Below are 12,913 nucleotides of genomic sequence, written 5' to 3'. Positions count from 1 at the left end.
CATGGTATAAAATAGATTCACCACCCACCTTCATAGTCTAATTTCATAAACGTCTTCTGAGAAAGCCAAACTGCCAGCTCCTGGCTGTAAAGAGTTATAGGTGGGACACACAGGAACAAGTTTGGTAAAATTGGTTCAGCTGCTAAACATGAAGACTCACCGACAGCACACCTCACACGGATCCACCCAGAGTGTAAGTTCTTTTGGCAAGCCTAGGTCACTATACAAAATGCAGCTGTTCTCACAGGCTTTCAGGACATCGGGATCAACTCTCTGAAACTTATTCACACGAATACATCTACAACAAAATAGAATTAGATTGATAGTTAGGATTGAATCTCAATCATAAATCCCAATATATATGAAAGTAAGTAATAACAAAATACTCTGATGGAGAACCTTGGAGATTCTCAAGTCTGAACTTTCAGGCAAGAGAGGCAACACAAAGGCTGCCTAGAAGTATTTGGGTGAGCCCAGAGCAATCACCAGTCCTAAGTTAGCAGAGACCACTAAACAGCACATGGATATCAAATAAATAGAGAACAAAATGGTTACTTAGAACTCTTAAATTTTTTTTGGGGGGGGGTGCGTGCGCGCATGTGTGTGGCATGTCTTATGTGTCCCAAACTTGCTATGAAAACTGATTATGTTACTAGAACTTGAGATATTCTCACTTCTACCTCTCAAGTGCTGGAATTAGAGATGGAAACCCACACACCTGTTTATAGTAATACTGGGGATCAAACCCTAAACTTCATGTTAAGTAAGTACTCAACCAATTGAGCTATATCCCCAGCCCTGACATTACAAAGTTTTGTAGAGTAAGCTGATAAAATCTGTAACTAATAACTAATAAAAGACTCCATCCAGTGCAAACTGGAAATTTTTGTAACAAGTTTTATTGCCACAAACTTGTTTTTACATCCCAGGTAATAAGGTTAACTCTTAAGGGAGACAGCTTTTACTTCAACAACAATTGTTTCAAAAATAATTATTCAAGGACAGTAGAAGCATGAATATCACATACTTACTAACATGTGACTCTAAAACATTTTTGCTTTACTTGATGTAAATAACATCTTCCTTTTATCTAAGTTGCCAAAATAAGTTAGTAAAGATAGTAAATTAATAAAGCTCGTTACATTTTAACCCAAGACAAGCCATGTTCACAATGGAATGCAGACATATAGGCAGCAATAGGCAGCACCCTACTCACCGCCTAACTTGTTGCCTCCTTGTACATTTTTTTTTTTTTTTTTTGTTTTTCGAGACAGGGTTTCTCTGTGGTTTTGGAGCCTGTCCTGGAACTAGCTCTTGTAGACCAGGCTGGTCTCGAACTCACAGACATCCGCCTGTCTCTGCCTCCCAAGTGCTGGGATTAAAGGCGTGTGCCACCACCGCCCGGCTCTCCTTGTACATTTTTATAAAAATAAAATATTTGTAGAAGATTGTTCGGCAATATAATACCTGTAAAAATATTCATATTCTGAACATTATTAGTTCTCAGAATCTAATCTGGAAACATAACATCAGAAATCAAGATAAATATGGATAAGTACAGAGTCTCTTATATACTGTAACTGCCAAAAAATTTAAGCATTAAGTAAGTAGTATTATTTTATTTTTTAAAAGATTTATTTATTATGTGTACAGTATTCTGTCTACATGTATGCCTGCATACCAGAAGGGGGTGCTAGGTCTCATTACAGATGTTATGAGCTGCCATGTGTTCGCTGGGAATTGAACTCAGGACCTCTGGAAGAGCAGTCAGTGCTCTTCACAACTGAGCCATCTCTCTGGCTCCGTATTATATTATTTTCATGCAACTTTTATAATCTTGCATTTGAAGACTAGTTAATAAAAGTAATCCCAGTATGTAGGCTAAAAAAAGCATTAAAATATGTAATGTACCTAAATTTGCTAAAACAAACTTTATATCTGATTTTAAAGCTTAGCATCTAAATCACCCTGGTGATTCTAACGTTATACAGGATTATTTAAGACCCATACACCAAGTCTAAAAGCATCTGAGACTGTGGAGCTCTTCATGTTTACATATCATAGTCACGAGGGTGATTCAGATGCTAAGCTTTATATTACCAAACAATCTTCTACAAATATTTCATTTTTATAAAAATGTACAAAAACATTTTTAACTTATGTTTTTCCTTTTCCATCTATCATGAAGTCTAATAGGGTTTTACTTATATGGAAGCTTCAAAATGATTCAATGATATTTCTGATTACATTGTCAATTTAGTCTTATATGACCTTTTCCTCAAGTTTTCAGAATTAATGGAAATGAAATGGCACACTCTCTAACCTTACTGTATTTACTTGGTAGTGCTTCTATTTTTCAGCAGGTTGGCACTTCCAAAAGCATCCATTTAACATCAGTAAGACATGTATATAAAGCAACTCTAATTCACAAAACCTGTTCACTATGAAAAACCAAGATGCGTAGGGCAAAGAGGAATAAAATGAGAAGTTAAAAAATTATTTGATCCTAAATTAAAGGCTATATGTCTACTTGTATTCATATTATTGATCAACTTACTAGGAAACTTTTGAGTAAAAAATATTAAGAAAAAAATACAGAAACTACCTGGGCTTATTCATGTCACCACACTATTAAACCTCAATTGGCTTTAAGCAAATAAAAAAATAACAATAAAATTGTATTTTTCCACTTCAGTCTTAGATTTCTCAAGTAGTTCTATAATCTTTTTGTTTTTTGTTTTGTTTTTTTTTTCAAGACAGGGTTTTTCTGTGTAGCTTTGGAGCCAACCTGGCCTTGAACTCGGAGACCCACCTGCCTCTGCCTCCAGGATTAAAGTCCTGGGATTAAAGGAGTGTGCTGGCAGCTCTATACTTTTAAGTGTTAACCAAGAAGACCTTTCATATAAAAACTCATTACGTACTGGTCTGTGGGACAAACAGCAGGGACAGCAAATGTGCACAAATGAAAGAATTTCTGTAGCTGTCACAAGTTAACCGTGTTTCACTTTAAATTCTGAGACCATGTTCACAATGTAGACCCGTTATGCTCCGATAGCTAGTTTCAGGAAGTTACTTCTCAGTAGATACATCTGTGCCAAAGTGAGCATGCCAGGGCATGTTCTTCTTGTACAGCTTAAGGAAAAGTCTGCTCTTCTAGCTGTGTGTGTAACTGACGATCAGAATACAAGTCAGTTGCAAGTAGGCACTCTCTTCCTTCTTAGTGCCAAGACTGCGGTGTACACTCGGTGATGGAAATCCGGCAGCATTCAAAACCATTTCAAATCCCAAGTCAGTATTTACCACTTGACGTACATAGATGAGTTACCTTCAACTGGCTTATACCACAAAGGAGATGTACAATATAAAAGATCATCACTATAAAAGCCAAGGACATGTTATACTAATTATCTTTTCGTTTGTTTTTAAGACAGGGTCTTTTAATATAGCCCTAGCTGTCCTGTAACTAGGTAAACCAGACTAGCCTTGAAATCACAGAAATCCATCAGCCTCTGTCTCTGGAGCGCTAAGATTAGAGGCGTGTGCCACTATGTCTGGCTCTATCTGATTCTTATTTTATCTTCTTTTTTGGGGAGGGTTTTCGAGACAGGATTTCTCGTCGTAGCTGACCTGGAATTCGCTCTGTGTAGACCAGATTGGCCTTGAACTTCAGAGATCTGCCTACCTATGCCTCCTGAGAGTGCTGGGATTAAAGGTGTGCACCACCTTGCCTTCTTAAAAGAACAGGAAGGATACACTTTATCTTTAGATACAAAGCAACTAATTTCCCTCAACTCTTAATTATCACTCTCATTTAAGAGAGATTAGGAATTCTAGATTTGTGGAAAACTCTGACTACCCATGGTAATAACAAACGTACTTGAGCAGGAGCCAGACTAGGCAAAAGAAACTGACTGATGAATCTAGAGCTCTGGCTTCAAGACTAAACAATAGCACCCATCAGCAAATACTTGTACTTTAAAATGAACAGGAAAATACCATGTGACACCCCAGAGTTTCCTATTTTGCAGATAAAATCATGATAGGCATGTCTAAACCTTCAGTCCTCTGGCCTGGTAGCCATTACACATATTGATCTACATGTAGTCCAATTCAACCATCCAATCTAATTCTTTACCTGTAGGCCTGTCCTTTTGATGGTTTTTCTGGGTACCAGTGGTTTTTATATTTTTCTTGAAGTATTTGAGTCAGTTTCTCAGCAAATCTCTCAACGGCTTCTTTTTTCAACTTATCATGTTTTCGAACCAGCCTTGTGAAGAAGAAGACAACAGCAGCAATTTCGTTCTTCATTTTTCCCTGTAAAGATAAAAGTTTTCTTAAAAACAAAACACAAATCTAAACAACAGTGTCAACAAAAAACTCCACACACACAAACTGGAAAATAAAGTTCTGCACTATATGCCCCTTAGAGCTTTCCCTTCGTGTCCAGTAATCACCACTAATGTTGTTCAGTCCTCAGAGACCTTAGGAAATACAACTGGGATTACTACTTAGTTTTAAGTAGTAGTTCAGTAATGAACACACCACATGGCTTCTGAAGACTAAAACAGAACCAGGTAACACCCCAAAAGAATCACTGCAATAAATACCACACAGCTTTTACCAAGTAAGTCAAATCCTAACTCGAAACAGAAGAGTCCATTTTCAAATCTAGCATTCAGGGCTGGAGAGATAGCTCAACAGTTAAGATCACTTGCTACTCTTGCAGCAGACTTGCATGGTGGTTAATTGTAGCATGACTAATAAAAACTCAGAGACAGACATTGGGGTTCAACCTCAGAAAAGCAAAATAGCCAGCCTCTGGTTCTTACCTCTACCTCAGTCCAAAATGGCGATCCTGCCTCCAGGAGTCTCAGAATGAGACTGACTGAGAGCTGTCTCCTCCCGTCTTATATTCCTCTCTAGTGCTGGGATTAAAGGTGTGCACCACGACTAACTAGTGTGGTTACTAGTTAGGATTTAAGGTGTGTGTTATCACTGCCTGGTTTGTAAGCCTGACTAGTGTTGCTGTTTTACTCTCTGATTTTCAGGTAAGCTTTATTTATTAAAACACAAACAAAATATCACTACAGTTAATAACTATCTGTAACTCCAAAACCAGAGGGCTCTTCTAACTTTTGAGGGTACCAGGCAGACACATGGTGGCCATACATACATGCAGACAAAATACCCATAAACACAAAGAGAAAAAAAAATCTTTAAAATCTAGTACTATAGCCCCATTTTGGAGAAGTTTGTGTAGTTCTCCCAAAAGATTAAAAAACTATGACAGTTCCAGTAATTCTACTAGCTATAAGCCCAAGAAAACAAAAACATTAAAACTCTGACTATGCTAAGAGCACTCCACTGTTTATTTAAAATGCATAAGTTGTATATGTGAATTATACTTCAATAAAGCTGCTAATGCATTGAAAGTTTTTCTGCATTGAGTGTTGTGTAAATATTCTTTCAGGAATAGATATATCTTCCTAAAAAGCTAAGACAAAATAGTGAGTATTAAAACACATTCAACAGAACATAAACTCAGGATCACTCAGAAAATTAAATAATCAGTTACGTTTTGGAACTGCATCAAAGACTCTTAAAATAGAAGATCTGATTTGTTATTGATTAATCCACCAAGGCTGTTATGGTTGTTTTGAATATACATATGTTTTGAGATGAGCTCATTCACTTGGCTTATGAAAGTAACTTGGAGATATTTAGATGTAGCATTTACTAAGTAACATCATCTTTCTGGGTGCCAACGACAAGGCCTTCTGTATTGATTATACCAGTGAACTAGCTTAACAACAGACTGTTCTAAAAAACTCAAGAATGACAAAAGCCCAGAGTCACCTGGTTCTTTTAGCTTTCTTAAACTGTTCTTGTTCAAGTTTTTCTTTTTCTTTTTTTTTTGTTGTTGCTGTTTGTTTTGGTTTTTTGAGACAGGGTTTCTCAAACAGCCCTAGCTGTCCCGGAACTAGCTCTTGTAGATAGACAAGGCTGGCCTTGAACTCACAGACGTCCGTCTGCCTCTGCATCCCCAAGTGCTGAGATTAAGTTTCTTGTCAAATGTGAATCTTTTACTGTGTGCAAATGCTAAACCAAAATGGGACCTCACTGAGAGTCAAATTCTATACAGTTATCTGAGACATGTCCTGACAGCCATTGTCTCTCTCTTCTTTCATGGGAAGGTAAGATACTCAAACCTCTCGGACTCTCAGAATGCCAAATTCACCTACTGCCCACTCCCATCACCAACTGGTGGATGGAATCTCCACAAGGCAGTGTGTGAACACACAGATCTTCAACCGACAACAGCTGTAAGCCTCCCTTCTGGAAAATGTGAGGCATTCCCCACTTTATGAAGCTTCATTTAGACCTCCCACTTTAGAACACCCATGAGGGACTGAAAACCGACTGGAATGGAATACACGATTGGGCTAAGAGAGTTGCTGATTTTAGTACATTAGCTCCACTCCCGACGAAACCAAAGACTCACACTAAAGAAATGGACTGATCCTTAGACCGTCCTCATTCATCAAGGCGGCCACTTTGTGCTACGTAAGAGTTTGGGGATTTGCTTTTGATTGCTCAATTTCGTATCAAAAAAATAAAGGAAGGAAAGAACCACTTAGTGGTTGCTTTTGGTTTGTAACAGAAGATGAGTCATACGGACTTATTTTTCTGTTTGAAGGAACGATGACTGGAACAGCTGAAAAATTCACCCCCTTTTATCAGTGTTCCAGGAGTGAAGCCGGGAGGGGGGGGCGAGCCACTACAGGAGGGACCCATTAGACCTAAGGCGCCTGGAGCCACCCACACTCCCCCTCAAAGCTCCCATTTTAAACACCGCTTGGTGACGTCATCCCGGGCCGTCGTCACCGCGGCGGCTGCTCCTTAAGTTCTACTTTGTTCCACAAGCCCGGCCTTCTAGGAGTTTGTAACTTTGTATTCCCCCCCCCCGCCCCTCCCCGGTAATGAACAGAGCCAGTCGCAATTTCTAGAAACAAGTCTTTCTCCAGGTGGACGCTGCCAAGGTGGAGGGGGCGGCAAGCGTGGTCGGGGCGAGGCGCCCTGACCGCCCGGCGGTCGTGGCCAGCGAGATCCAGATGCGGCCGGAACGGGGCGGAGGGTCCGGCAGCCCGGCTCGGGTGGGGCGCCCCCCACGCACCCCTGAGGGGCCGGCCTGGGCCGCGTCCAACCTGTGCAAGCCGGTTGGCCCCTGCCAGCCACCGGCTCTCCCGCTCGCCCGACGCCCGCTGTCGCCTGCCCGGAGGCGGTAGGCGACGTGGCACGCGCCCGAGGAGGCGTCGCCTCCCCTCCAGGACCCGCTGCAGCTCCGCTTCCGACGTGGCGGCGGCCGAGTCCCAGCCTCCCTCCCCGATGCCCTGGGCGGGGGGGGGGGCACCGCGTCCCCTCACTCCAGGCCCGCTCTCCTCTCCGCCACCGCGTCCCCGCCACGGCCCGCTCTCCTTACCGCCGCCACTCCTGGGGCTGCACCCTCGCCGGCTACAACCTCCTTCCGTGGCCCGGGGAGCCGAGCGCGAGCGCGAGGACTCTCGTCCGCCTAGTGCTGCTGCTGCTCCTCCTCTTGCTGCTCCTGCTGCTGCGTCGTCGGGCCGCCGCCGAGCGCGCGCCGGGCAGACTGGCGGGCGACGGAGCGCGCGGACCAGCGAGCCAGCGAGCGAGCAGGCGAGCGCGGTCCCGACGCGGCGCGCGGGGGGCTCGAGGCCCGGAAAAAGGGAGGGGCGGTGGCTGGGAGAGGCCGGGCGCTGCGCCGAACCAATGCGCGCGCCCCGGGGGCGGGGCTTCGCCGGGACCCGCCCCGCCCCCAGCAGGCTCGTGCGCGCGCGGCTGGCTCCTGCCTCGGGCCGCGCTCCGAGCCTGGGTTCCGACGGCTGGGCTGGCACGAGGCGGCGGCGCCTCCAGCAGGAGTCCCGGGGGGGCCTTACCTCCCGTGAAGAGGCCGGCGGGCTATGTCCTCCCGGCTCTTCAGCCACTCCTCCTCACGCGAGTCTCGCTCCCCCGGTACCACCTGCCTCCCTGCTGCCTGAGGGCAGGTTCAGTCCAGATCTCCACGTTGCTTCGAGCGAGCAGTCGCCTCGGGGAGCTTGGCACCAACTCTCCTCCTCCATCCGGCTGTGAAATCACTGGCTGTTCCCTCCCCAGCCTGCTGTACGTGAGATTGTTTGGGTGAGATAACTCTTACCTGGGCACTTTTCTGGCAGAGTCGGTGTCTCCATCCAAGCATGGCAGCCTCCTGTGGAGTATTTGTGAAGCAATCCTTGAGTGGCCAGGTTTCCCATTTCTGAGGCACTTTAACTCAAGGACTTCCCAGGAATAAAACTAAACCTTGGCTAAACACATATGAAAGGGGCACATTTCATTCCATCTCTTAGTCTGAGCTGGCAACAAGGTTCAGTGTCGTGAACGAAGCTGATAACTCAAACAGGCCAGAAAAACATGGGACACTCTTTAACGGAAGACTAAAAAATGCAGATTAAGAACTATGGTGGCTGCAGCCTTTAATCACAGCACTTGGGAGGCAGAGGCAGGGGGATCTCTGTGAGTTTGAGGCCAGCCTGGTCTATGTTATGCCCAAATCCGCGAAGTCCCCCCAAAAGCCAACAAGGAGACCATGTCCCATATGTAAAAGCAAATAGCCTTTATTTTATGCAAGTTTGCAAACTCGGTCTCCGCATGTCCAACGTATTAGAATAAACGGAGAGCCTCGAGCTCAGTTACAGTACGGCTTTTATAGTAGTAAAGGTGGGGGTGAGGGGTCTCTGAGGTTCAGGACTCCTGATTGGATGGCATTTGTCTGGGGTGTCCTGGGGTGTGTGTGCTGGCAGGTGATCCTATCTACAGCAGTTGGAATGTTAGGCATTTCCTTTGGATGGTCTGTTCTTGGGTGGTACTCAGGTAATCTTAGTTTATGGTTCTTCCTGCAACCAAGTATTGCTTCAGGGTAACCTACTGAGACTCAGGCTTCTTATTTATCGATGGCTGAGTCCAACACTGGCAGGTGATGATGGTTGGAAGTAAAGAACTTCCTTTGGGTGATCTGTCCATATTTAGCTTATCCTGGCTGGCTCCTACAGTCTACAAGAGCTAGTTTCAGGACAGGCTGCAAAGCTACAGAGAAACCCTGTCTAAAAAGAACCAAAAGAGAGCGAGAGCGAGAGAGCGAGAAAGAGAGAGAGAGAGAAAGAGAGAGAGAGAGAGAGAGAGAGAGAGAGAGAGAGAGAGAGAGAGGAAGAAAAAGAAGAAAAAAAAACTAATTGTTAAAGCTTTCCCCAGATTTCTTGTTGTTTACTAGGGGCTGGCAACATGTGTTAGCCTTTTTCTATGAATATTTAAACTTTTTCATTACTGATTTGATGATTATTGTAAGCCCCTTTCTCTGGCCTCCATCTTTGGAGGCCCTGTCCCTGTGCCGCCAAGTCTTGCCGCCCGGAGGAGGGTCAAGACAAGCCAGTCAAAATCTTGACCACGCCCTCAGTCTATTTAAACTGCTTCCCTGGAAAGTTTCCTGGGGTCTTTTCCTTTCCCCTGGTGGTCGCATTAGCGGCCTCCCAGTTCCCTCTTGGGACCACCCGAGAGCTCAGGAATCTCATTAAACCTAGATATTTTTTAATTTGGCTTGTTGTGATTTGGCTTGATTGGGATTTTTGCATCTGCGGAGCGCTCACGTTAGGAAAAATTCCTAACAATTATAGCCTGGTACAACTCAAAAAATAACTTTTGCCAGTAATATACACCGCTCAAACCATTGTAAAAGTAGTGTACTATACTTTTTATTTAATGAGAGGCATCTACAATAGAGTTCCACTATTGTAGAACTAGGGCTGTTTCTCAACTGAATGATGGTGCTGTATGTAGTAAGTATTCTTTGGGCCATTCCAGGAGATGGCATAAGAGTTTTCATTTAAAACTGATAATAACATAGAGGTTATTTTACTGATATGGGCCTTTAACTCTATGTTTTCATAAAATAGGTAGTTACAAACATTTTTTTTTCGAGACAGGGTTTCTCTGTGTATCCCTGGCTGTCCTGGAACTCGCGCTGTAGACCAGGCTGGACTCGAACTCCACCTGCCTCTGCCTCCCAAGTGCTGGGATTAAAGGCGTACACCACTACCACCCGGCTAGTTACAAACATTTTTAATTGTCAAGAAATTTCTAAATCCTGTTATTAATGTTGTATGTAATCTTTTTTCTTTTTTGAGACTGTAACAGCCCGGTCTGTCATGAATCTCAGTTTATAGACCAGTATGGCCTCAAACTCACAGAGATCTGCCTGCCTTTGCCTCTGAGTACTGGGATTAAAGGCGTGTGCTACCATGCCTGGCTAGGATCCATATATAATCTTTATTAATTTGTGGTCCACGTGGTTCTGACAGAAGTACCATATTTAAAACGAAACAAAAGGCCAAAACCTGAACCCTCGCATGTTCACTATTCCTAAACACATCTGTAACACTTCTGTTTCCTGTCATTCACTTTTCTCCTACTCTATAGCTCCATCTGTGCTCTTCTCTTTTTCTTTCTGAGACAGGGCTTCTCTGTAGCTCTGTAGCCTCTCCTGGAACTAGCTCTAGTAGACCAGGCTGACCTTGAACTCACAGAGTTCTGGCTGCTCTGCCTCCTAAGTGCTGAGATTAAAGGCACGCCATGGGTGCCCAGCCCTCTGTTCTTTTCAAAACTTGCCCATGGAGGCTGTCAAGATGGCTCAGTGGTTAAGAGAACATGCTTTGGGAGACTGGGATTCAATTCTCATCACCCACATGGCTGCTAACAACCATCCATAACGCTACTTCCAGGTGACTCCACGTCCTCTCCAGATTGCCTCCGGCACCAGGCACATACATGGTGCATAACATACATACAGGCCCAACACTCAGATACATAAAACTTGCCTTGCTTTTTTTTGTTTTTAAAGCCCTGTCTGTGTACTTCAGAAAAATTTCAGTTCTAGTTCCTAAAATCAACAAATAACAAACAGAAGTGTGGAGAGATGGCTCACTTATTAAGAGCATGTGCTGTTGTTTCAGAGCATCCAAGTTTGATTCTGAGCACCCATATTTGAACCAGGAGCTCCGGTTCCAGGGGACCAGACACCTCTGTTGTCTGATGGCAGATGCACTCATATGCATATGTATAAACTCATCCATATATATAATAGTTTTAAAGATAAAATGGTTCCGGTCAAATGAGACCATTCTCTGCAGAAAGTATGTAAAGGGAGTTGCTCTGGAGTGGATATCTGTGCTGCCACCACCAACTGTTGTTTAGAATAACTCAGCCATGTCAGGATGGTATTTGGGAGATGAGGGCTTCTGGATGTGACTGGATTATGAGCATAGCCTTCCGTAGGAATCGTGTGTATGTGTCCTATTAGAAGAGACAGTAGAGAGACTATCACTCTTTCTTCTTTGCTAGATGATACACGCACAAGACAGACAACAAGCCAGGAAGTGAATCCTCACCAGGTCCAAGGATCTTGATGTCCCACCTTCTAGAACTGTAAGAAAATAATTTCTATTATTTAATCAGCTCAGCCTTTTGTTTATGTTATAACAGCATAAACTAAGAAGGAAGCATGGCTGATGGAAACAATTCTGTATTGATGTTTCTTTCATAGTTGACACAAGATGGTCATGAAAATGGTTCTTAGTTCCTACTATATATGCTCCAGTATAAGTGATTTCTTTTTGAAAGTGAACCACCCTGATAGAGCTGAGACTAAATAATCACGTACACCCTCCGATATGTATGTAAGTTCTGAAAATTGTATGTGGTTTCTGAATAAGAAATTACACGTAAACAAATTTGCGGATAATTTTAAAATCCCGTTTTCACCAAATAACGGTGCTGCTTTAACTTCTGTTTAAATAAAACAGCTTTGTTTCTTTGAGCTCAGGAAGTTTTGCATTGATCAGAACAGTCTGGAGAGATGGTCCAGAGGTTAAGAGCATGGAACTGCTCCTCCACAGGACTTGGGTTCAATTCCTAACACACTTGTGGCAGCTCACAAACTCCCGTTCTAGGACTTCAGATGTCCTTTTCTGGTCCCCAGGAGCATTGCACACACATAGTGCAACACACCCATACTACACATAAAATGGAGCTATATCTGTTTCAGGTGCAGTCTTTCCAATCTGCATGTTTAATTTGAATCTGAATACACATCCATCACTTTTATATTGAAAACCGAGTTCTGTTGTATTATGTAGCAGCAGTATAGCCCTAGGGGACCATTAGAGATCAAATAATGTGATCTAAGAATTTTTAAGTCTAAGGATAATATGTTTGTTGCAGCCAGAGTTCCATCACTGTGATGAAATCCCTGGGAAGATGAACTTCCAAGGAGAAAAACTTTATTTTGGATTGCAGTTTTGGTGCTGCTTCTCCAAGATCAGGTGACTCCACTACTCTAGCCCCAATAGGTGTGCTAAGTAGCACTGCCCCAAGCTTGTGATACAGCAAACTGCTCACCTCAGGTCCTGGAAGCAAAAGAAGAAGCCAGGGTCCCACAATCACAGTTAGGGGCATGCCTGCAATTGAAAAGAAAATATTTGATGAGACATCTCAGTTACTTTATTGACAAATTTAAGAGTGTGTAAAATGGGTAAGCATATTGCCTAGGTGGGCCAGGTACACTGGGCCCAGTCAGAGCTTCATACTGGATGTGTCTGATGCAAATTTCCCCTCTTCAACAGGAGAGGAGGTCCGTTTGCGGTTAGCTTCCTTAGTTACCACTCACCGATTTTCCAGTGCATCAAAGAAACTGAGCTTTATTAGTGCCTATGCGTACACATCTGTATATATATACACACATACACACACACACACACAGAGAGAGAGAGAGAGAGAGAGAGAGAGAGAGAGAGAGAGAGAGAGAGAGAGA

At 43.5% G+C, this 12,913-nt stretch overlaps 1 protein-coding gene across 1 annotated transcript in view; it reads right to left on the bottom strand.

The window, feature by feature from the left end:
• Btg3 (BTG anti-proliferation factor 3) overlaps positions 1-7,685 on the bottom strand; it is a 15,041-nt gene extending 7,356 nt beyond the window's left edge. The window contains exons 1-3 of the mRNA XM_005360546.2: positions 7,481-7,685; positions 4,136-4,314; positions 161-298 (exon numbers count right to left, since the gene is read on the bottom strand). Of these exons, the coding sequence (XP_005360603.1) occupies positions 161-298; positions 4,136-4,308 (311 nt within the window). The 5' untranslated portion in view covers positions 4,309-4,314; positions 7,481-7,685. The remainder of the gene's footprint in view (positions 1-160; positions 299-4,135; positions 4,315-7,480) is intronic.
• Positions 7,686-12,913: the final 5,228 nt, after the last annotated feature.

Source organism: Microtus ochrogaster, linkage group LG3, assembly GCF_000317375.1.
Source record: "Microtus ochrogaster isolate Prairie Vole_2 linkage group LG3, MicOch1.0, whole genome shotgun sequence".
In the NCBI taxonomy this organism is placed as follows: domain Eukaryota; kingdom Metazoa; phylum Chordata; class Mammalia; order Rodentia; family Cricetidae; genus Microtus; species Microtus ochrogaster.
This window is presented reverse-complemented; position numbering and strand designations above follow the sequence as displayed.